The sequence below is a fragment of the Papio anubis genome, chromosome 11, assembly GCF_008728515.1.
Source record: "Papio anubis isolate 15944 chromosome 11, Panubis1.0, whole genome shotgun sequence".
Classification (NCBI taxonomy): domain Eukaryota; kingdom Metazoa; phylum Chordata; class Mammalia; order Primates; family Cercopithecidae; genus Papio; species Papio anubis.
In genome coordinates this window covers 12,729,644-12,750,962 of record NC_044986.1, presented here as the reverse complement: position 1 = coordinate 12,750,962, position 21,319 = coordinate 12,729,644, and the positions used below count along the sequence as shown (strand labels likewise).

General features: G+C 43.6%; 1 protein-coding gene across 11 annotated transcripts in view; it reads left to right on the top strand.

The window, feature by feature from the left end:
- The window catches only part of PLPP4 (phospholipid phosphatase 4), a 135,509-nt gene that overhangs the window by 48,671 nt on the left and 65,519 nt on the right, over window positions 1–21,319 (top strand). For 3 of the 11 annotated variants that reach the window (XM_003904339.4, XM_017944383.3, XM_017944384.3), the window contains exons 2-5: window positions 1,170–1,278; window positions 10,968–11,058; window positions 16,488–16,551; window positions 18,639–18,763. In XM_003904339.4, the coding sequence (XP_003904388.3) occupies window positions 1,170–1,278; window positions 10,968–11,058; window positions 16,488–16,551; window positions 18,639–18,763 (389 nt within the window). The other 8 variants (XM_017944389.2, XM_017944390.3, XM_017944385.3 and 5 more) reach the window with 7 other exon arrangements.

Below are 21,319 nucleotides of genomic sequence, written 5' to 3'. Positions count from 1 at the left end.
ACAGAACATACTCGTACAACGTCCCAAATCTGGGATAGAAACCGGGGCTGTGGGACTCCTGATTCTGTCTGGAGACTGGGATGGCTTTAGGTGACCAACTGTCCTGGTTTGCTCAAGACTGAGGGGTTTCCTGGGATATAGGACTTTCAGTGCTAAAACTGGAAAAGTTATGGACAAACCAAGACTGCTGGCCACCCTAGAGGGTTTCCTAGAGGAGGAGAAAGCTGAGCTTCTCCTCCCCTCCTGCTCCCCTGCACTCTTCATCTTGGATCATGGGAATCCTTTTCCCAGAAACCCAAACCAGAAGCCTAGGAATCAGCTTCAGCCACTCCTGCCCACAGGTTCTCCATGCCATCCATTTCCTCTCCAGTCTGCTAGTCTCTCTTGCAGGGACAGCTGCCACAACCTCAGCACCTCCCACCTTGCCTTCTATTCTCTCTTCCGAGTCCCATCCTCACCATGGCCAAGGCCACCATTTTGAATTGGAATTCCCATTCCATGCTCCTTTACCAAACCTCTCCTTGGCTCAAAATCAAAGTCCTCTAGCCTGGCACTCAAAGCCCCAAATGACCTGGCTTCTTTTGCCCTCTCCAACTGCATCTGAAGTGGTGCTGAACTTAGTTCCTCAGTAAAGATTGGCTGGAGAGCTGGGAGGTGGCCTGATGGCTGAGATCTGAAAAAGCAAACCCCTGCATTTCTGCCCCTTTCTTAGTTTTTCTCTTGGCAGTGACTGCTTTTCATTGCCCAACCAATGAAGACAGCACACGGGCAGCTGTGCCAGTTACTCCCTGGCTTATGTTTCACCTCAAGCCTATTTTATTTTCAAGAGACCATGCTGCTGCCCTGGCCTTGCCCCATTCTGACTTCAGTTTCCAGTTTACTTTGGAACCCCAAGTCCTTAGAGTCTTTGTACACACAAAGCTACTCCCTTATGCCTGGAATTTGTCCTTGCTGGCAGGTGGTGATGGAAGAGTCTGTAAAGTCTCAGTGATTCTTTCAGTCCTTCTCAAGCCTTTGAACCAGTGAGAACTGACAGCAGGGCCTGTCTCTTTCCCCCTCTGCAGCAGTCTGGATTCTCCCCCCGAGGGTGCACAGTGGGGGGCCTCCTTGGGAACTTCCCGCAGCAACAGAACGCTTAACCTTTATGTACTTTTCTTTTTACGTTTCAGTTTTACAGAGTTTTTGGATCCGTTCCAGAGAGTCATCCAACCGGAAGAGATCTGGCTCTATAAAAATCCTTTGGTGCAATCAGATAACATACCTACCCGCCTCATGTTTGTAAGTACCATGATTTCATGTCTTATTTGACTGCTCTCTCAAAGATGAACCAAATGGGTTTTCATCTTTGTTTTTCTAACCCTGAAGACAGTGGGTGGCCTGAGAGAAAGAGAAGGTGAGCAGCCCATCAAATTAAAATCCAGTTCCTTGTCATGATAGGAGCTGCTTGGTCATGTGAGAAGGACTCTGTTAGAAATGCTTGTTCCCTGGTGCCACAAAGAAATAGCACACGAACATAGATTTAATTCTCTCAGCAAGACAATGTTTACTTTCCGCAGAAAGGGTGCTCATCACAGATGGAACAATGGTGAGAACATGCCTGAACAAAGGAGGGAGGCAATTTTTATCCCTTATGCAGCTTGTCCCTGCTACTGTGTCCTGTCTCCATTGGCTGGAGCTGGACCTCACAGTCAAAACTAATACCTGATTGGCTAACAGCTTAAAACTTTCTTAAATAGGTAAAGGCAAGGGAGAATAAAGGAAAAGAGAAAGTTGCTTATGAAGGATTTAAAGAAGCAATAACGTTTCCAAATAAGGAAGGGGCATAAGCTATAAGCTAAGACTTGCCTCGGCCTGTCTAGACATGCCTGAATAAGCCAAAGCAACTAACTGGGCTGAAGTGTAAGAACTAACAGTTGATAGGAGGCTTTAGGGTAAGAAGCTATTATTCCTAGTGCCTATTTTATTTTAAAACTAAGACGAGCTTTGAAGAGGAATTTTTCTACTTTCTACAAGTCATTGCCCAATATTGTAGAATGAGAAAGGACTTGCTTGTCTGGGCTATGCTGAGTTACAGTAAAGGAAGACTAGAAGCCAGTGATGAGAATTTTCTGTCCACTCTCTTTTTAGGATAAGCCTTGATTCTGCCCAAATGACGGTACCCAGATAGCTCTGTTAACCTCTTTTCTGGTTTTAGCTGGTCAGTTGTTGGCCACTAATAAGACCACCCTGTGCTTCAACCTCTTGAGAGTGTCTTGTGTCTCTCTCCTTCTAGAATAAATGGGCAAGCACCCATAGAGCTGGTGAATATATTGAGATAAATTTTACCCCCCCCCCCACCCCCAATGCCACATGGCAATTGCCACAACCTTTTACAATTCACTGCCTACATGCCAGGCTTGTTGCTGAGAGCTTAAGAAATGATGGTCTAATTTAATTCCACCCAGCATCCCAGTGAGGAAGATGTCATTGTTGTCCACATTTCACAGATGCAAAACTGCATCCCAAGAGAGATGAGGGAACTTGCCCGATGTCACATAGCTAGTGAGCACAGCACCAGGTTCTAGCAGCCAGCTCTTGGAGCTCAGCTCTCAGCCAAGAGGTTGCCCTGAGGGTTGGAGGCAGAATGTCTGGGACTCCTTGCTGATGCTAGTGAAGCCCTGGAGAATTGGAGAATCACCATCCAACCTTTCTGGAGCAGAGGAAATATTTAAGCTCCTCTTTGTTATGGAACGATAATGTCGCTTTTGGATGGGCAGCCTCCCAATAGTTTGAAGGTTGTTCCCGTTGACCTGCCATGGTGTCTCGTGCCTCTCCGGGAACTGCTCCAGAAACTTCATAGACACACAGGGAACATTTTTGTATTTTGAAAGAAATCCCTCTGATTTTGTGGAGGAAATTTTGTTAATTAGTGATGATTGGAAAGATCTGTGTTTTTGCAAACTCTTGGAAATGCCCATAATGCCAGCGAGCATTAAAGTATTATTTTAATTGCTTCTTAATAATTACTTTTCTACTGGAAAGTAAACTGGATTTTTATAAATCTTAGGGAAATTGACAAATTAGGGTTGTTGTGAGTAGGGAATTACTAACACATGGCTATTAAAATCAGGCTTTTTTCATTTCTGCTGTAACTCAAATCTTCTATAAATCCTAGAAATAAAGGAAGCAGTGTATGTGTAATGAGTTTACTCAATGGCTTTAATAGGGAGAAGCTTCTATTTATCAGTTACTCCTATTTTTCATAACATTTTACATTTCATGTGTTGTAAAAACACAATTTGGAGATGAATGTTCATATGGGATGTTGTGAGAAATCTGTGGCTGTGTCCTAGATTTATGAACAATGGATTGTTTTGAAGTCTAGATACAAATGCCACAAATATTCTGGCTACAGGCACAAATAGGATGGAGCAATTTGCATGCTGGTGGTGGTAGAAATTAGTCAGTAGAGGGCTTATTCAGCACTGGGGTTCTGAGAGAACAGAAGGATATTCAGCCACACATACTGATTCATACCCTCTATTCTCCTAATGAAATAAGTTCAACCTTTTATTTCATTAATAGCAGTTGATGAATTTCGTTCATTTGGTTGCACGATTTAGTACAATTCCATAATAACACAAGGAAAGCAGTAGATACATTTATAATACCTATAACGCAAAGATGAAAAATATTTTGTCACCCCATAAAAAAGATTTGTTCTCCTGGGTTTTAAGAATTTAATATAAAGCATTATATTATTTTGGTCCTTTAAAACCTTCAGACGTTAGTAGAATAATTGGTAATAGAACATCCATTTTCACTGATGTATAAAATGGCTTGATTTTCTTTGAGAGCTCAAATTTTTTTATTTACTACATAGAAAAGTCCTGGGGTCTCCTTTAATTTTGGTTGGAATGTTTTAATCAAAAGGTGAACTTTCTAACTTTCTTACCAAGGTGTTTTTTAGAAGCAGCTGGTATTGACTTGGATTTCTTTTATTGGATAATTAATGCTTCTAGAGTCATGTGTGTGCAAGTTAGACGAGCCAATTGGGCAAATGTAACAAGAAAATTAACAGAATAATGGCTAGGGAATTAAGTGCAGAGTAAATGGCAATAATGTCACTGGAAGCCTCCTAACTTGCACTTTCGCTGTCTGTGGCACCATTAGCTCAGGTGATGTCTGTCACCCTGAAAGTTGGGTATAGTTAGAACTGTTTGAATCCAAGAGCTTGTTTCCCTTGACAACCCAGTGTTCCTGTTGACCAGAGAGACTGGCTGAGAATTCTTTTCAGATGCACTCAGAAGTCTTGCTTAGCATTTCAGGGATATGCCCAAGGCCTTTATGGAAGGCTGTTTCCTTATTCAAAAGAGGTACCGGTTGCTTGCTGAGTGTCAGGGGTTTATGAGAACATTTTTAAAAACCTACTTTTTGTGTAGGACAACTTCATTGGTATTAGTTGTTGCTTTTTGGTACACGTTTTGTTATCTGTAGTAGTTGTTTCTTTGTACATTCAGGGGACATTTTCAGGGAGTCTGCTATGGGTAAAGAAAACCATAGGGGCTATAGTGGATAAGAAGTCCAGTGAGACTTGGGGTGTACCTTCAGGGACCCTCCAGGATTGCTGGTACATTAGGATGGTACTCTAATACAAAATGGAATCTGAAAAGGGCCAGAGGAGAGGCCCAGGTAAACTTCTAGGGAACTACTTCTTCTTCTTCTCCTTCTCCTTCTTCTTTCTTCTTTCTTCTTTCTTCTTTCTTCTTTCTTCTTTCTTCCTCTTTCTTCTTCATCAGCTACAACAGTAAACATTTCTTGAATTCAGGGGCTGTGCTTATAACTTTATAAAGAACATCTCAGTTAATCTTCAGAATCAAAACTAGGGAAAACAAAACTAGGGAAATTACACAACTTGTCAAAGATTATACATCCGTCAGTGGCTGGACCAGGATCTGAGCACCGGCTGTGAGTGCAAACTCTCACTTGGAGGCACTCTGCTTGATGCCTCTTTGGTGATTGGTTAGGTGGAGAGGCATGTAAAGGCAGAGAAATGGAGAGTGAGCCCATGTGGGTCCTGTCAATAGAGTCTGTTTGGAGTATCTATGTGTAAGGGCTAAGAATGGGGCATGGATAGAGCTAGACTGAGGATAGCTTTGGATTGGTTAATTACAACCTAATTCAGTGGATGGTTATGAAACACTTGCCATGAGGAAAGATGAATAAGATACGGTTTCAAGTTTAGGGAGGGGCACAGACATGAACACAAGGTGGACAGTGCTTCACTAAAAAGCCTTGAGGAATAGGTAAGACTCAGTAAGGAGTTTAAGGAATGATAGGTTTTGCAAACTTTTTTCCTTGGCTTCCAAAAGAAATCCACCCAAGCCCTATTCTTTGCCCTCTTCTCTTTTTGCTTCGACCGTGATAGGTCCAGATTTATTCTCATAGACTATTACTGATAGATACTGTGTTGATTTGATACCAGGGTTTTCTATTCTGGGATAGGATGCTTCTAAGGAAGACAGAAATAAAGTCATTTTGGGGAGGAAGAAGGAAGAAAAAGAGACAAGGCTGGATCATGATAGACACTTTAATTTTTAGGCTCTTTTTAAGAGTCTTAGACAGCTCTTTTATCTGTGATGGAATGTAATTGTTTACCCACAGCAGGGCCTTTTCCAAGTGTCTGAGTGTCTTAAAGTTGTCTTTATAATCACTTTGCAACACACCTTTCTGTCAAAAGCCAGAAATGAAGGCACTTTGGGCCCACTGTTTTGTTTTGTCTGACGTGAATGAACCCTAGTGACAAGCTCCTCTCTGGCTAACACCCTCACATCAGGGCTGCTCTGGCTTCGATCTCTTCTGGTTGTTAGAAGTCCTTGGCATCCTCATGCCATCCCCCCTCAAACACACTGCTCCACATTTTGTGGTTTCCCGGAAGTGCCCAGGCAGCATGGTGCACGGTGCCTTGCATCAGCACATGAGGATGACCCACTTTCTGGGTGTAGAACTGGCCAGGGATTGGCGGCCCTTCCTGTGTTGATTCATGGGTGGATGCTCCATACCCTAGTTGGTCATTTAGGGTATGGTCAGGGTGCCTGGGAGAATTAGGCTCCCTTTTCTCTCCCCAGCTTCCTTCCTTTACTCAAAGGTGCACACTACTCAGATCTCAGGGTGCAGGTGGGCTTGAACTGAAAATCCTTCAATCCTATATGTCTGGTGACAAGATCCTGATACCCTTTTAACAGTCTTTTCCAGAAAATAATGAAATGCTAGTCAACAACCAGCATTTGCTGGATAGTAGCTCTCTGTTGGACCCTGTTGGTGGGCAGTTGGTATGGGCTCCATAGTGGCCTACTATGGGTCAACTCCCAGCTTGCCACTCACTAGCTATGCAAATGTGGAAGATCACGTCCCCTCCTAGCACTTTACTTTCTTCATCTGTGAAAGGCGTCTTTAAGAACATGTCTCATCAAGCTGTAGAGAACATCAAATGGGGATGACAGACCTATGGCACTTTACTTAGTGCATGGTACCTAATCAGCATTCCATAATTGCTAGTGAATTGAAATCCTGCGAATAATACCTGTCATAGATATTATTATCATCATACCCATTTTATAGGTAAGGAAATAGAATTAATGAGGTTAAGTGACTTGCTCAAGGACAAAGAACAGATAAGTGTCAGAGCTGGGGCTTAAACCCACCTCTCCTTAATCTGAGACCATTCCACACACATTTTTTTTTTTTTTTTTTTTTGTACAGAGCTCTGGCTTCCCAGCCTGTGGAACAATCTACATACAAAACTAGCCACATCCCAGATCCTGCTAAATGATGCATATGCTATCTCTTTGTGTGGGCACTGTGCAGTACAATTAGTAACTTTAAAGGTGGTGTTCAATATATAATCTCTGTCAGCCTCATTTTCCCCATCTGTAAAATAAAGCTTTTGGGCTAAGGGAATCACCGAGATTCAAGACTCCAACCCAGGAGCATGGCAACCCAGTCTGGGAGTCTTGTTCCCACTAGCTGTGTGCATTTGTGTGTTTACTGATCTCTATGATTTTTAGTTTGGTTATTTGTACAATGGGAATAATATTTTCCACAACAGAGTAGTTAGAAGATTGGAAAGTGTGAGGTAAGTCCTTAACACATAGTAGGTGCTTAAGCTGTGACAGCTGTCACTGAAATTTCTTTGACTTATCTATGACCTGGACCTGGAAACAAGCCGCCTTACCTTTCTTTTTTAACTTGGAAAAAAGCATGCACTGTATTTTATTTAATGTTTACTTTCTAGGGTAGGAACTGCTGTAACATTGTGGTTAAAAGTGTAGAACTTAATTTAGGTGGCCTGGGTGCAAATCCTCATTTTACCACTTGATTAGTTGTGTGACTTCCAGCAGGTTGCTGAACCTCTCTGTGTTTTAGTTTCCTATTCGTTAAGTAAGGAGCCTTTTCCACCTAGGATTGCTTGAGAATTGAATGAGTTAATTTGCATGGGGTGTCTAGAATAGACCATAGTCCTTAGTAAGTTCTCAGTACATATTAGCCTTTGTTATTCTAACCTAGGTATGTACATTCAGCAGCCCCATACTCATAACAAGTGAGCAGAACTCAAGTCCAAGAAGGGTTCAATATGTTCTCTGAATTCTGCAGCAGTGTTTGTCTGGAATTCTTTGTTTTCTGTCAGGTCTCATTTAATAAGCACTGACCACTCCCCATCTTCCTACCCTGGGCTCATCCTAGGATTTCCTTGGATTTGATTCTTTTAAAATTAGACATGGAAACATTAACGGAAGAGAAAACAATACCAAGGGAGATTTTGCTTGCTTATGTTTTCCCCCCATCTCTGCCCATGTGTGGAGGTACAAGGGAACATCCCCACCTTACATCCCTCTGTCCATCGTCATCTGCTCCCCTGGCCCGGGCAGCAGAACTGCAGCTACCAATGGCCTTTGTCCGAAGAGTGGAATGCATGTGCACTGGCTTCAATTCAATCTGCTTTGCTGAGTGAAAGTGAGGTGGTGGGGTGCTTACTCTCTTCATTCCTCCTTCACTCAGTTCACAGGTGTTTTGCCCCAGGAGGAAGTTGTTTTCCCAATGTGTTGGCTTCTGAAGTTCACCTCTTAATTCCAACTTTCAGTTAAAAAATGTTTGTATACAAGGGGGTGAATGATACATGTAACTATGTCTCTATCCATCCTGATTCATGGACTGTGCTACCCAAGGATATGGCTGATACATTTCCAGAAGAAGAAATGAGACACCAGGGCCCATTGCTGTTAGGATGAGAGGAGGAAACAAGCCACATCTTGCAATCACACAGTCACCTCTGCTGAAGCCACTCTGGCTGCAGCCACACGGCACTTTGAAGGCTGCATTTCCTCGCCTGGGAAGCCCTCGAGGTGGGGAGCCTTGGGCCCTCCTGGGTGCTTAGCCTTGGCTCAAGAGCAGTTGATAGTGGTCCTAGACACCAAAATACATCTACCTAGGGAAGTTGTAGCATGAGTTAAATTAAGTCCAGCCTTGTTGGGGAAGTAGAAGTGAGGGTCCAATTAGGAAGAGGCAAGTTGAGGCAGGCAACGGTTCTAAAGGAGATCGCTGGACCATCAGGCCACTAGCTTGGAGTCACTGAGCAGCTCTAATGAATTCTTCAGCCTGCACACTTGACCTTGATCCTGAGCACCTCCCACCTGGCACCCACATCTCTTGTGTGGGCAGTGACTTTCTGCTCTGGAATTTCCTTTGGAAGCCTCATTGGGAAAGTCATCCCAACTCAAATTTTTTTCTGGGGTTTCATTATTGCCTAACCTTAGATTATACCAGCTGGGATTGTCTTGAAATATTTCCTTCAGAACCATGTTGTTCTCCTATATAAACGCTGAATTGGTGGTCATTACTGGGCCATCCCCTATTTGGTGAGTTGCTTTCTCCTATTTGGGAGCACATTGCCTGGTCTGTATGCAGTGCTTGAAGGGACAGAAAACAGAAAGGTAAGCTGGTGGGCTTCATGTTTGGATTTGGAGAAACAAGGACTTCTTTGGCCTTGACCATAACGTTGGACTTTAGTAAGTGGTGCTTCAGTTCTTGTTCTTTAAGCACTAAATGCGTGAATCAAAAGTCTAAGGCATAATTCTCAATCATCAGCATCAGTACCATTTGAGATACTGTTAAAAATATACATTTCTAGACCTGCTATATAAGCATGTTTGAGGAAATCAGTACTTTAACAAGCCATGTAGTTATTTAGGTGTGAGAGCTGCCCAATAACTTATGGCAACTTTCACAGACTTACTGGACCTCTTAACTCATGAGTGTTGCCCTTCTGAATAGCCCCCAAGGGAATCCTCTGCTTTCTCTGTAGCGGTTCTGAATCTCCTCTCATGCATCTGCCTTTTAGCACCTGAATACCCTCCATGGTGGCAAGACTTGCTTATTTGACTTTTAAAGAGTCTAAATCATTCAGGGCCACAGCTGAATCGTCAAACTGGTTACTACCACTTCTGGTCAGAAATAAATGGTGACAGGTAAGGAGAGGGCTTTTTTCATGTCTCATACAAGTGGCATCTGAAGACAGTTCCCAAAGGGGAGTCCCCAAGATGATTTGAGATCTAGCTGTCTGATTGTAGTAAGGGTGTGGAGCATCTCAAATAATTTTAAAAGCCTGCATTCATTTGGGTGAATTCTGTTTTTACAAAAGAAGAGCTCCTGGTCAACATAGTGAAATCCCGTCTCTGCTAAAAATACAAAAATGAGCTGGGCATGGTGGTGCACACCTGTAGTCCCAGCTACTCAGGAGGCTGAGGCAGGAGAATTGCTGGAACCCGGGAGGTGGAGGTTGCAGTGAGCGGAGATCACGCCAGTGCACTCCGGACTGGTGACAGAGTGAGACTCCATCTCAAAAAATAAAAAATAAATTTTAAAAAGAAGAGCATCTTCCAGCCATGCCTTAATCCCATCAGGAAGCCCCTCTCCAAAAAGTGACAGCTTGCTAGAGTGGAGAGGGAGATTTCCAGAATTATGAACACTATTGGTCAACAGTTACATCCCAGCCCTCCCACGACTGACTGGTAGGCCAATTCTGGATTTGTAAGATGTTCAGTCTCTTCTGATGTTGTTATCCTGAGATGTTATAGTCATAAGGAAGTAACATAAATACCTTTTATATGGTTGGTGGAATGTTGAAAAACAATTTACTAATTATGGAAAGCTGGAATAAAGACTCAATATGGGAAGGGAAACATTGTCCCCAAATCCTGGCCTTGCCCCTCTCCAGTTCTGTGTTCCCAGGCGCATCACCTAGTCCTCAAGCCTGGAGGAGGCAGTCACAGAGCTATCATGAGGATGTAAGAGTCTCCTGGACTTGATGGTAACTACCATGGTTTCCACTTCACAGTAGGTTTTGTAATGAGTGTTGGTTGCATCTGAATCCCACCAGTTTAACTCATTAAGTCTGAGTTGAGCATCTATGTGGAGGAAAGGGGACAGAGGAAGGGAAGAGGAGAGTCTTTATGCAAACAGACTAAACTCTGCTTTGCAGAAGAGATAAATATTCAACAAAAGAACACCAAAAAGGAATGAATTGATTGACTCTAAGTGAGTCCCAAATGCACTCGTGTTTCCAGAGAGATGGGAGTGGGAAGCCAAGGGTTCTTCACCCTTCCACAGAGGAGAGCATGAGGGGAATTACTGGCAAACATGATTCATTGTAATTATAGACTATTTTTTTTCCATTTAAAAAGTCACTGCTTTAAACATGGCTCTCAGCAATTACAAATCAATTATAACCTACAATCAGATCTTCCATTTTTAAAGTCTGTGTAGTCTCTAAGCACAGACATACATCATCCTTTTTTTTTGTTTGAGGTCAGGAGTTCAGTAAGATTATTCAACTAGGGAGTCTAAATGAAGCTAACGGGAACTAATTATCAATCAGCCCTTCTGATAGCAAACTGATGTCCTCATAAGGGATTGTTTGTTATTTCTTCCAGGCAATTTCTTTCCTCACACCCCTGGCTGTTATTTGTGTGGTGAAAATTATCCGGCGAACAGACAAGACTGAAATTAAGGAAGCCTTCTTAGGTAGAGTATTCACAGTTCCTGCTTTAGGGAATGGGGCTGGCCTTAATTAGATGATCGCATTTAAGAAATCTCAGTTGCATCCAACTGATTTTTTCTTTTAGTCAAATTAAGCTGGGGAGGAATAACATAAAATAAAGATAAACTTTAAGTCCAAATAAGAGCCAGTGTGCAGTCCTAAATGGAGAATGATCAGAGGCCGCCCGCTGTCGCTGTCCGTTGTGCTGAATGCTCATAACACCCGGAACACACCAGAGAGCTGTGCTGCTCAGGCGCACGCTCTGGGCAGCTCTTGGCAGTAGGCAAAGTAAATCTAAAACTTTGTTACCTCTGACTGTCCAGTCTCACATTTTTGGCTAATAGACCCACATTTTGGGCAATTCAGAAATCAACAACAGACTCCTCGACCAAACACTGTTGCATAGAGGCAATAATGGGCAAGTGCGGGTGTAAAATAAAATAGATATTACAAACAAGCTCTATAACTCATCTTAAATTTGAAGACATTTTGGTAGTTAAGTGTTCACTATTATGTGAAAAGTGTTATGATATTTGTCATTGATTATAACATCATTGTTATAAATTCTTCCCAAACTAAGCCATGTCTGCAGGGGACAAGAGTTTGACATTTCAGGATTAAATGTGTTTTTCTGGTCTTCATGTTAATCAAATCCTGAGTAAATGACAGCACCAAGAGATAGCCAAAACTACTTGGCTTGTTTAGCAAACAAAATAAACTAACCTGTAGCCAAGTTTTCAGCTTTTTGACCATGAGAAAAACCAAATCAGGTTGATTTTTTCTTTTTTTGACAGTCACCTAAAAGTTACCCAAATCCTCAGCCTAAATTTTGTTTTTGGTGTGTTATATGGACTTACCATTCAATGGCACAGTAAGTCTGGAAAATGAGAGCCTTCACTTAAGGGTGTGTTTGTTAATTATTGGGCTTTGAGGAAATGAAAATGTAGCAAAATACGGTCCTCCCTTTTTCATGGTAAGGGAGTGAGTGTGAGAGCTGCATCTAGGGCGTGTGGGACAACAAGCAGCTCCTGCCCTAAAGCAGCACACAGAATGCTTCCTATATAACCAGGCTTCTGTTAGGCCCTATCTAGGTGAAAGGAACAGAATCCCTCTCAAATTAGCTCAAATAAATTAGGGGTTTAATTACAGGGCTCTGATAAGCAATCTCACAGACATCCAAGAAAAAGGGGGAAAAGTTCAGAGGCACCTCACAGGGACTGGAATGGGGAACTGGGCCATCAGGAGGGGAGACCTCCCTCTTGGCTCATGACCACTGCAGTATGCCTTCCCTCTTCTCCTGACACTCCCAGCCTGATTCCTCTGCCTCGACTTTGTTTCTGCTGCCCCATGTCTCTGGTGTATGTGAGACTTGGGCTTGCAATAGTGGTGGCTTCTGCCCCCAATCTGTCTGCTTGTTCAACTTTGATGCCCACCCACCAAGCTTCATTGTGTTTCTTGGTCCAGACTTCCTGGACAGAGTCTCTGTACTTCCTAGACAGAGTCACTTCATTTCTCCAGCCTGGCCACAAAAACCGTGAGTCCCTGACCAGCCTGTCGATGCCCTCCCTCAGGTCAGATGTGTACCGCAGGCTGCCCTTGTATGGCTTGGCCTTTTGGTCACAGGTTTCAGTCTCCTCAACTGAGGTGGGAAAAGGTCACATTCTCCAAGGACGCAGGTAGGTGTCCCTTCACACATGTCTTGAGTGGCCAGGCAGTGTTTGGATGGATATCACCATAGTCTCCAAAAAGTGCTGTTGGGAGCCCTCTCAGTTCACTTGGAAATCCCTTTAGTTCATGCTTTATTCTAGTGGCTCCCCTGGCATGGAGTCTCAAGATAAGTGACTGTGGGTAAGAACTGTCTTTCCAGCTGCATCCATGTCCCTACAAAGGACGCAAACTCATCCTTTTTTATGGCTGCATAGTATTCCATGGTGTATATGTGCCACATTTTCTTAATCCAATCTGTCACTGATGGACATTTGGGTTGATTCCAAGTCTTTGCTATTGTGAATAGTGCTGCAATAAACATACGTGTGCATGTGTCTTTATAGCAGCATAATTTATAATCCTTTGGGTATATCCCCAGTAATGGGATGGCTGGGTCATATGGTACATCTAGTTCTAGATCCTTGAGGAATCGCCATACTGTTTTCCATAATGGTTGAACTAGTTTACAATCCCACCAACAGTGTAAAAGTGTTCCTATTTCTCCACATCCTCTCCAGCACCTGTTGTTTCCTGACTTTTTAATGATCGCCATTCTAACTGGTGTGAGATGACGAGTTGATGGGTGCAGCAGACTAACATGGCACAAGTATACATATGTAACAAACCTGCATGTTATGCACATGTACCCTACAACTTAAAGTATAATAATAATAAATAAATTTTAAAAAAAAAAAAAAAAAAAAAAAAAAAAAAAAAAAAGAACTGTCTTTCATGGTTGTGGTTCTCACTGACGGCCGGCTTTTGGAGTGGGGCTGCTGTCACAGCAGTGAGTAGCTCACAGTTGCCTTCTCCAGACTTTTCATTCTGAGCGAAATCTCCCTTGGGTTGACATTTCAAAACTGAACATCATACTCTGTCTGCTATATGTTAACAGAGAAGGTGGAATTATTGGATGTTCTGTTTGCCTAAATAAATGATAGCCTGCCCTATAAAAATGAAGAACAGCCTCCCATTGTGTGTAGAGGTTTTTTTTTTTTTTTTTTTTTTTTTTAATTGCTACTTTTAGGAAGCCTTGGAAGTAGGGGGTGGAGGTGGGTGATCTTTAAAAGCCAAGGATAGAAAAGTGGGTGTAGATTTTCCAGTGTTGTCTGGAATTCAGGACTCTATCAACCAGGAGGTTTAGTTCTCAGTGCTCTTCTTTACTCAGATGTCTTCAGCAGACTTTAACCCAGGCTTCCAAACCTGGATCCCAAGTGCTGCCCTCGTCTCCAGGTAAACAGTGGCCATGTTTGTGCATCTGGCATTGGTTGAGAGGAGTGAGGTTTGCCCCATGCAGCATTGGGCTTTTAGGAATTCAGGCTGCAAAACAGTCAGGTCTGTATACTCTAGGAACCCTGTTATAAAAGCACAATAGTACTGATTTCCTACAGCAATGAAAGGAACAACAAAAGCCCTCTAATCCCCTGGCATGCTTATAACCAGTAGTGTCCTGAGTACAGGCTGCTTACAAGCCAACTCACGGGACACGTTGCTTTGAAACTTTTTATCAGACGCAGTATGGTTTGTCTTTTTGACCCTTCTCTCAAACCCACAGTGCTGTGGGATGCTGTAAAAACAGAACAGCCTTTATGACCAGACCCACTGGGTTATTGTTAATGAACAAGCATTCCTGATGGGGGCCATTTATTTTCCTGTTTGTCCAGCCTTTTATGGGTCTGATCCCAGCACAGCTTTCTCTCTAGTATCAATGAGGGGCTCCTGCATTGATTCCCAGAGGGTTGTGCTATTCCGATAAAAATATTAAACAGTTTAGGTTCCTGCTATAATGCTGAAATGACTGTGTTAAATATCATCACCAGTTTCCTACCTTTCTGCTTCCTTCAGGTGTTTGGATCAGACAGGAAAATTGCCAATTGTTGGTGGTTATAACACATCCATACATTTTCCAGCTTAGCTACTTCAGACTTTTTAAAGAACGGCTCTGTGCTGTGATAAGCCCACCAGGCTCAGAGGCTGGGGAAGTGATCCATGTGGCTGTGTATGAAGTTCACCAAGATCTACGTGGGGCGATAGGGAATTGGCCAGGGATGCTTGTTCCCAGAGAGGCCATGCTAGGACCAGGATGAGAATGAGTCCAGCCCCACTGGGAAAACACAGCAGTGAGCCTGGCAGGCCAGCCCTAACAGAGAAAAGACCACAGTAATTTCCCGGCAATCTCACAACCTGTTAATTATCAGGGTTTGTGGAGAGAACATGGCAAAGATATTCTAGGGAATTTTTTCTCCCCTCTTGGAGAGAGGCCTCTCCACAGTGCTCTGAGCTTGCCAGAGAGAAGGAGAGCTGGCATTTGAGGAAGGAAGGGTCTATGTGTTCAGAATGCACTCAGTGGATCTTTCCAAGTTCCCTCATATTCAGTTCCAATTTCTGCACCCCCATTTCATGCTCCGTGTTTTAATGGCAGTGCTGTGCTGCTGATTCACGCTCTGCCCTCCAAGTCTGTGGCCTGTCCCTCCTTTCTGCCACACTCGGATATGGCCAGTTGCCCCCATCTCACACGTAGGTAATTTGTTTCCCTTTGACAAAGATGTTCATTTGAATGTGTCCCTCCCATTCTCTCTGCTTCAGATGACTTGTTAAAAACAGGTGGGTTGTGTTCCCATCTCTGTGGCTCATGCTCTTAGTGGTACTGGCCATTCCACAGTACTTTCTGCTCATAGAACAACATATTTGTCTCTCTCGATGGGCCGTGAATTGCCCTAGGCAGCTCCTTCCCAAAAATGCCCCCATTCACTGCTAAATTCTTATATAAATCTCAGCTAGTATTGAACAGTTAATATTTGCCAAAGGGAAATGGTAGCTCACATGCTTTATTATTCAACAAAGCAGTGGAATGGGGCATCAATAGGTTTTTATTGCTTCTGTGAGGCATTTGACCTTCTATCACATTGATGGTGATGACTCTGCCTTTTATGCACTCTCAATAAACCACAGGAGAGAGGTGCAAGATCTTTGCAGTGAAAGCTCTGTGACTCATGTTACCTGCCACCTTCGGGACAATCTGTGCTGCGTCTGGCAAAGTCTTCCCAAACTGTTTAGAGAAAGTCCCTGTGCTCTGTATGATCAAATAATGTATCCCAGAAGTTCTTGCTGTTTTAGATGGCAAAAAGCACCGCCTGGGCAGACCTTCTCCAAAGCCAGTGAGGCTTTTGGACTCTGCACTTTTGCAGAAACAGTGATTTGTTTGATAATAAATGGACAGCTGTCGGCCGGTGATGGGTCAATAATGAGATAATTGCCGAGTGGGGACGTCCTTTTCTGCAGTAGGATTCCAGCAGCTGCTCTGATTAGAATTATGTCTGAGAAGGTTGCCAGGAGGAAATAAAAAAAGTTATGTTTCTTGCTACCAGTAAAAGAAATTCTACATGCTGTGGTATTAAATCTGTTCATATCAGGCCAGAAAATGATGGATGAGCTCCTCTGTGATTGTGAAAATTTCAGTCAAGGCGGAGAGATAAATTTCATGACACAGGGGCCTAGAATTTTATGAGTCACTCTCCAAAGTCCTGGCGTAATTATATTTTGCTCTAGCAACCCAAACGTATCTCTGTTTTCAAAGTATTCATGCCTATTTCTATGGTCATTAAATAGTATTATAATGTAACAGTGATGATGATGATAATGATGATGATGATTTTGATTTGAGAGCCAGCTTGCTATTTTTCTGTCTGTTGGTTTTGTTTTGTAGCGGTGTCCTTGGCTCTTGCTTTGAATGGAGTCTGCACAAACACTATTAAATTAATAGTGGGAAGGTAAGTTCCAAGAAGAATGAAATGGTGACTTAGACTATGAAGGTCATCTGTATAGGAAGCTGGGCCAGCAGACACTGGATGGGACAGATTTGAGCTCATCTAGCTCTCCCTTAAACCGTCCTTCTGAGCTTTCCATCCTTAGCACAGATCTTTCCTTTGAATTACGAACTCACTATTTTAGAAAGCAAGAGATCACTAGCAAGGAAATGCCCACTGACCATACTTTCTTGTGGGACAAAGCTCACTGCTGGCGTTTCCAGTTCCTTCCACTGCCAGCCCAAGGCCTCCCCTGACACCCTCTCACTTGTCAGTTTTGGTCTCTAATAAATAAGTAGGATTTCTTACCTATCATTCTCTTCAGGATGAGATATATGGATTGGCATCTGAGCCTGGGCTTACGGCACATTTCTCTTACTGCCCCTGAGAAATGATTTCTGTTTTCCATTTATCTTTCCTTCTCTTCTGACTACTCTGGTGAAGAGCTGGTCTCTGCAGACATGAGCCGTCAAAACATCTGAATACAAGACCTAACTAACTCTAGCTGGCTGTTGGCCTGGGACACACTAGATCCCCTCTCAGAACATTAGTATTTATTTTATCTACTGGATGCAGGCCAGGGACTGAGGGGGCAGGAAATAGATAAAAATCAGGCAGTACGTGGCCTGTTGCTGCTGTATTCCCTTAACTTTGTGTGCTTAGAGCTACCACAGTGCCCTGACTAGTGCTCACTGTCAGGCCTCGGCCCTCTGAGGTTCTAGTGCATTAGGTGGACATCCATACTTGGAGAAACGCTGGCTGAGTACTGGAGAGACAGAACCCCAGCTGTTCTGGTAGACTGCTTAGGCCCTACCTGAGTTGCAGAACTGAAGGACCAGCGATCAGGACTGTGACTTGGAGTGCTCAGAAAGCAGGCGCTGTGTTTCTAACATTAGCTAAGCTTCACCCGTGGTAGGTGCTCAGCGAATGTTAGTTGAGTATGAATGTGAGGTGATAGGCCATCACCTACCTGTGTAAGGACCCTCATTCGAGTGAGGCAGTAAAGCATGCGGTGAAGTATGTTGGCACAAAGATCCAGGCACTGGTGTTCAGAGCTCGTCTTTGCCACTTACTGGATGTGTGTGACCTTGAGCAATGAAGAGCCTTCATTTTTGCACGTGTGAAATACAGACAGCCCCAGGCCTGCCTCAGGGTTCTCCTAAGGATTATATGGCACAATGGGTGTGTGGACCTTAGCACTGTGTCTGAAGCCCAGTAAGCACTCAGGACTTCCTTCAGCTGTGATTGCTGCAGGAGGCTCGACTTCAGGCCCAGGGCCACCCCTATGTAGAGGTCTCTTTCCCATGTCCTAGACCAGAGAGGCCAACCTGGGGCACTGTGTCTTCTGCATCATGGAGCTGAATATTTAAGGTCTCTCAGTAAGGCCAGGTGAGGCCTGCCATTTCAGGAAGGGCAAGTGGCCACTCACATTCAGGATATATGGACACGAGGCGCCTGGAGTCTTGGATCCCAGAGGCAGCCTCTGAAATAGATCAAGCAGTAGAGAGGTAGATAAATAGGATTACTTATTTATCATTCTCTTCAGGATGAGACCTATGGATTGGCATTTGAGCAATCCATGCCAATATCCAACAATAGAGCGGTAGATCAAGACAGGAAGTAACTTTTAGTCTACGGGTGGCATGAAGCCTTCCTTTTCACACCTGTCAAACAAGGAGCTTAAGCCAGAGGACACTGCTTAGGTGCCTCCTGTAAGTCATGTCACTTTATCCTTAGGACCTCAGCTTTGGGTCAGTATTGATTTCCCCCTTCTACAGATGTGGAAACTGAAGCTGGGGGAGACCAAGTGACCTTCCCAAGGTCATAAAGCGAGTAAGTGGTACGTGGGAGCGCCAACTCAGATTTTTCTGACACCAAAGCCTGAGCTTTTCCTCAAATGCCTGTGTCTAGAGGATTCTGTGGGGAGCTCCAGTGTTGACGGCCAAGGGGGCTGAGGAAGGAGCTGGGGCAGTGGGGAGTTGGGGGTTCAGCTTGGGGTCATTTGTGATGGCAACATTTTATATTGAAAATGTCCATGGTGTCTTTTGTAGACCTCGCCCCGATTTCTTTTACCGCTGCTTTCCAGATGGAGTGATGAACTCGGAAATGCACTGCACAGGTGACCCCGATCTGGTGTCCGAGGGCCGCAAAAGCTTCCCCAGCATCCATTCCTCCTGTAAGTTCATGGCTGGGATGCTCTTAGTGCCCCCAGTCATGTTTCCTGCTCACTGTCTTTGGGAATTTAGGTGCAGAGCAAAGCACTTGTATGTGAATGTCAAGCGCAGTTCATTTTTCTTCACTGTACGGCGTTTGGCTTAGAAACAAGATTATTCAACAGGAAGTAATAAGCCTGGAATGAGGCTCTGGAGCTTATAAAACATTGTATGTGTTGCTTTCATGAGCTTGGCAGAGCGTAACATGTGATGCTTTATCCCTGCACAGTATGATTCAGGACAAGGGAATTCTCCATGCTCCCTGGGACCCTCCATTGTTTAGGTCATTGTTCCCTCTAGTTTATTTCTTCAATTGAGGTGTTGCGCATGTGTGTACACAAATATATAGCACATATGTATACATATATAGACATACATATGTACATGCATATACATATACATCTCCCCATACCTCCAGTTTATAGTCTGACTATAGATGTGTGAACGCCTTAAAACAAAGACTTAATACTGTGAATCAGAAGCAGTGCAATGTAGCTGAAAAGGACACAGGTCTTTGAAGTCTAACAAACCCTGGCTCTGCCAGGTATTAGCTGGGGGACTTCACCTCCCTATGCCTCAGTTCGTGCTATAACATGGGAATAAGAACGCCTCCTTTATGGGTTGGAATGAGGATTAAAATAAGTGGTGATGATCCCTCCCATTTCTGGAGCAGCAGCTCTGCCAAAATGGTAACATAAATTATCTTATTTAATCCATGCAGTATATGTAAAGCACTTAGTATTGTGACTTTCAATAAGCAGTAGTTATCTACATGATTATTGATGATCAGAGCTGAAGTTTCCTGAGCGTTCTGGCTCATGTCATCATCCATCCGTCAGTTCATATTGCATGACTCAGGTGCCAGGCACTGTGCCAGGCATGGGGGATGCAAGGATAAATAAGATGCAGCTCGTGTCCTGGGGAGTGCCCAGGTAGTGAGAGATGGTGTATTTAACTTGATGATTCCTGGGATAATTGGAGAACTATGGTCACAAGTGACCATCTTGAATATGACAGGCTCTTCTCATGATGCCAAATCCTTAATTCTCCCACAAGTCTGATTATTATTTACCTTTAGCAAGCCTGCTATTTTAGCCTCTTTTTTTCCCTAAATACCCGAGACACATCCTACTAATGGCTGAATCAAGAAATAACTGAAGGCTGTTTCCTGGAGAGTGGCTGTTGGACATGTTGCTCAAAGCCGTTGAAAACTAGGGCCTGTCAACCACACATTAGCTGGGGGCAGACACTCTGAATGAATCACTGTCAACTTGCACAACAACCTACCAGGTGGGGGATTATCTCTGTTTCACACACAAGGGCACTGAGGATCAAGCAGGCTTGGTAACTTGTCTAAGGACACCAGCTCTGACAGGAATATCTGTAGGTACCAGCTAGAGGAATTCCTGCTGTCTTGGGACTTTCAATGATCAAATACAAGAAAGCATTTACAGTCCATGTTTATTTAAGTAAATAATTTTCTTCTCTAGTTTTTTGGAAACTGTGGTGAGTTGAGTAGTTGCCTCCAAAAAGATATGTTTAAGTCCCAGCCCCTGGAACATGTGAGTGTGACCTTATTTGAAAAAAGGGTCTTGTTTGATAATAATACGACCCTGTAGACTGGAAATTTGCTAAGAGAGTAGATTTCAGGTGCTGTCATCACAAAAAAATAAACCATGTGATGAGATGGATGTGGTAACTTGGTTGACTGTCATAATCCTTTCGCTATGTATATTTTTATTTGAAAGAATGAACATTGATTTACATGCCAAAAAAGAAAAAGGAAAAGGAAAAGGATCTTGGCACATGCAATTAAGTTCAGATCTCGAGATGAGATCATTCTGGATTTAGGGTGAGCCCTAAGCCCAGTGGCAGGTGTCCTTATAAAAGAAAGGCTCAGCCAGGTGCAGTGGCTCATGCCTGTGTTCCCAGCACTTTGGGAAGCCAAGGCGGGCAGATCACGAGGTCAGGAAATCAAGACCATCCTGGCCAACATGGTGAAACCCATCTCTACTAAAAACACATACACACAAATTAGCTGGGCTTGGTGTGCATGCCTGTAATCCCAGCTACTCAGGAGGCTGAGGCAGGAGAACAGCTTGAACCAGGGGGTCAGAGGTTGACCCAAGGTCGTGCCAGTGCACTCCAGCCTGGCAACAGAGTGAGACTCCGTCTCAAAAAAAAAAAAAAAAAAGGCTCAGGGTTCTTGTAGGCTCCAGCCATTCCTATGACTTAAGGCAGAACACCCATTTGGAGTTGCTTCCTCCCTAAATATGTTTTTTTCTCTATAAAGTCCCATTTTAAGTGATCACCTGTTTTGGAGGACTTGTAGTTACCAGCTGGAGGAATTCCTGCTGTATTGAGTTACTGTCTCCTTGTTTCCAGGGAGTCCCATGCTGGCATTGTTTAGAGGTACCTGGAATAGTATTCACCTGGGATCAGCTCCCATCTGCTCTCCCGCTGTCTCCTGGTAGAGTCGTTGAAGTTCTCTTAGCTTTTTTCTTCCTTTGTTCTCTTCT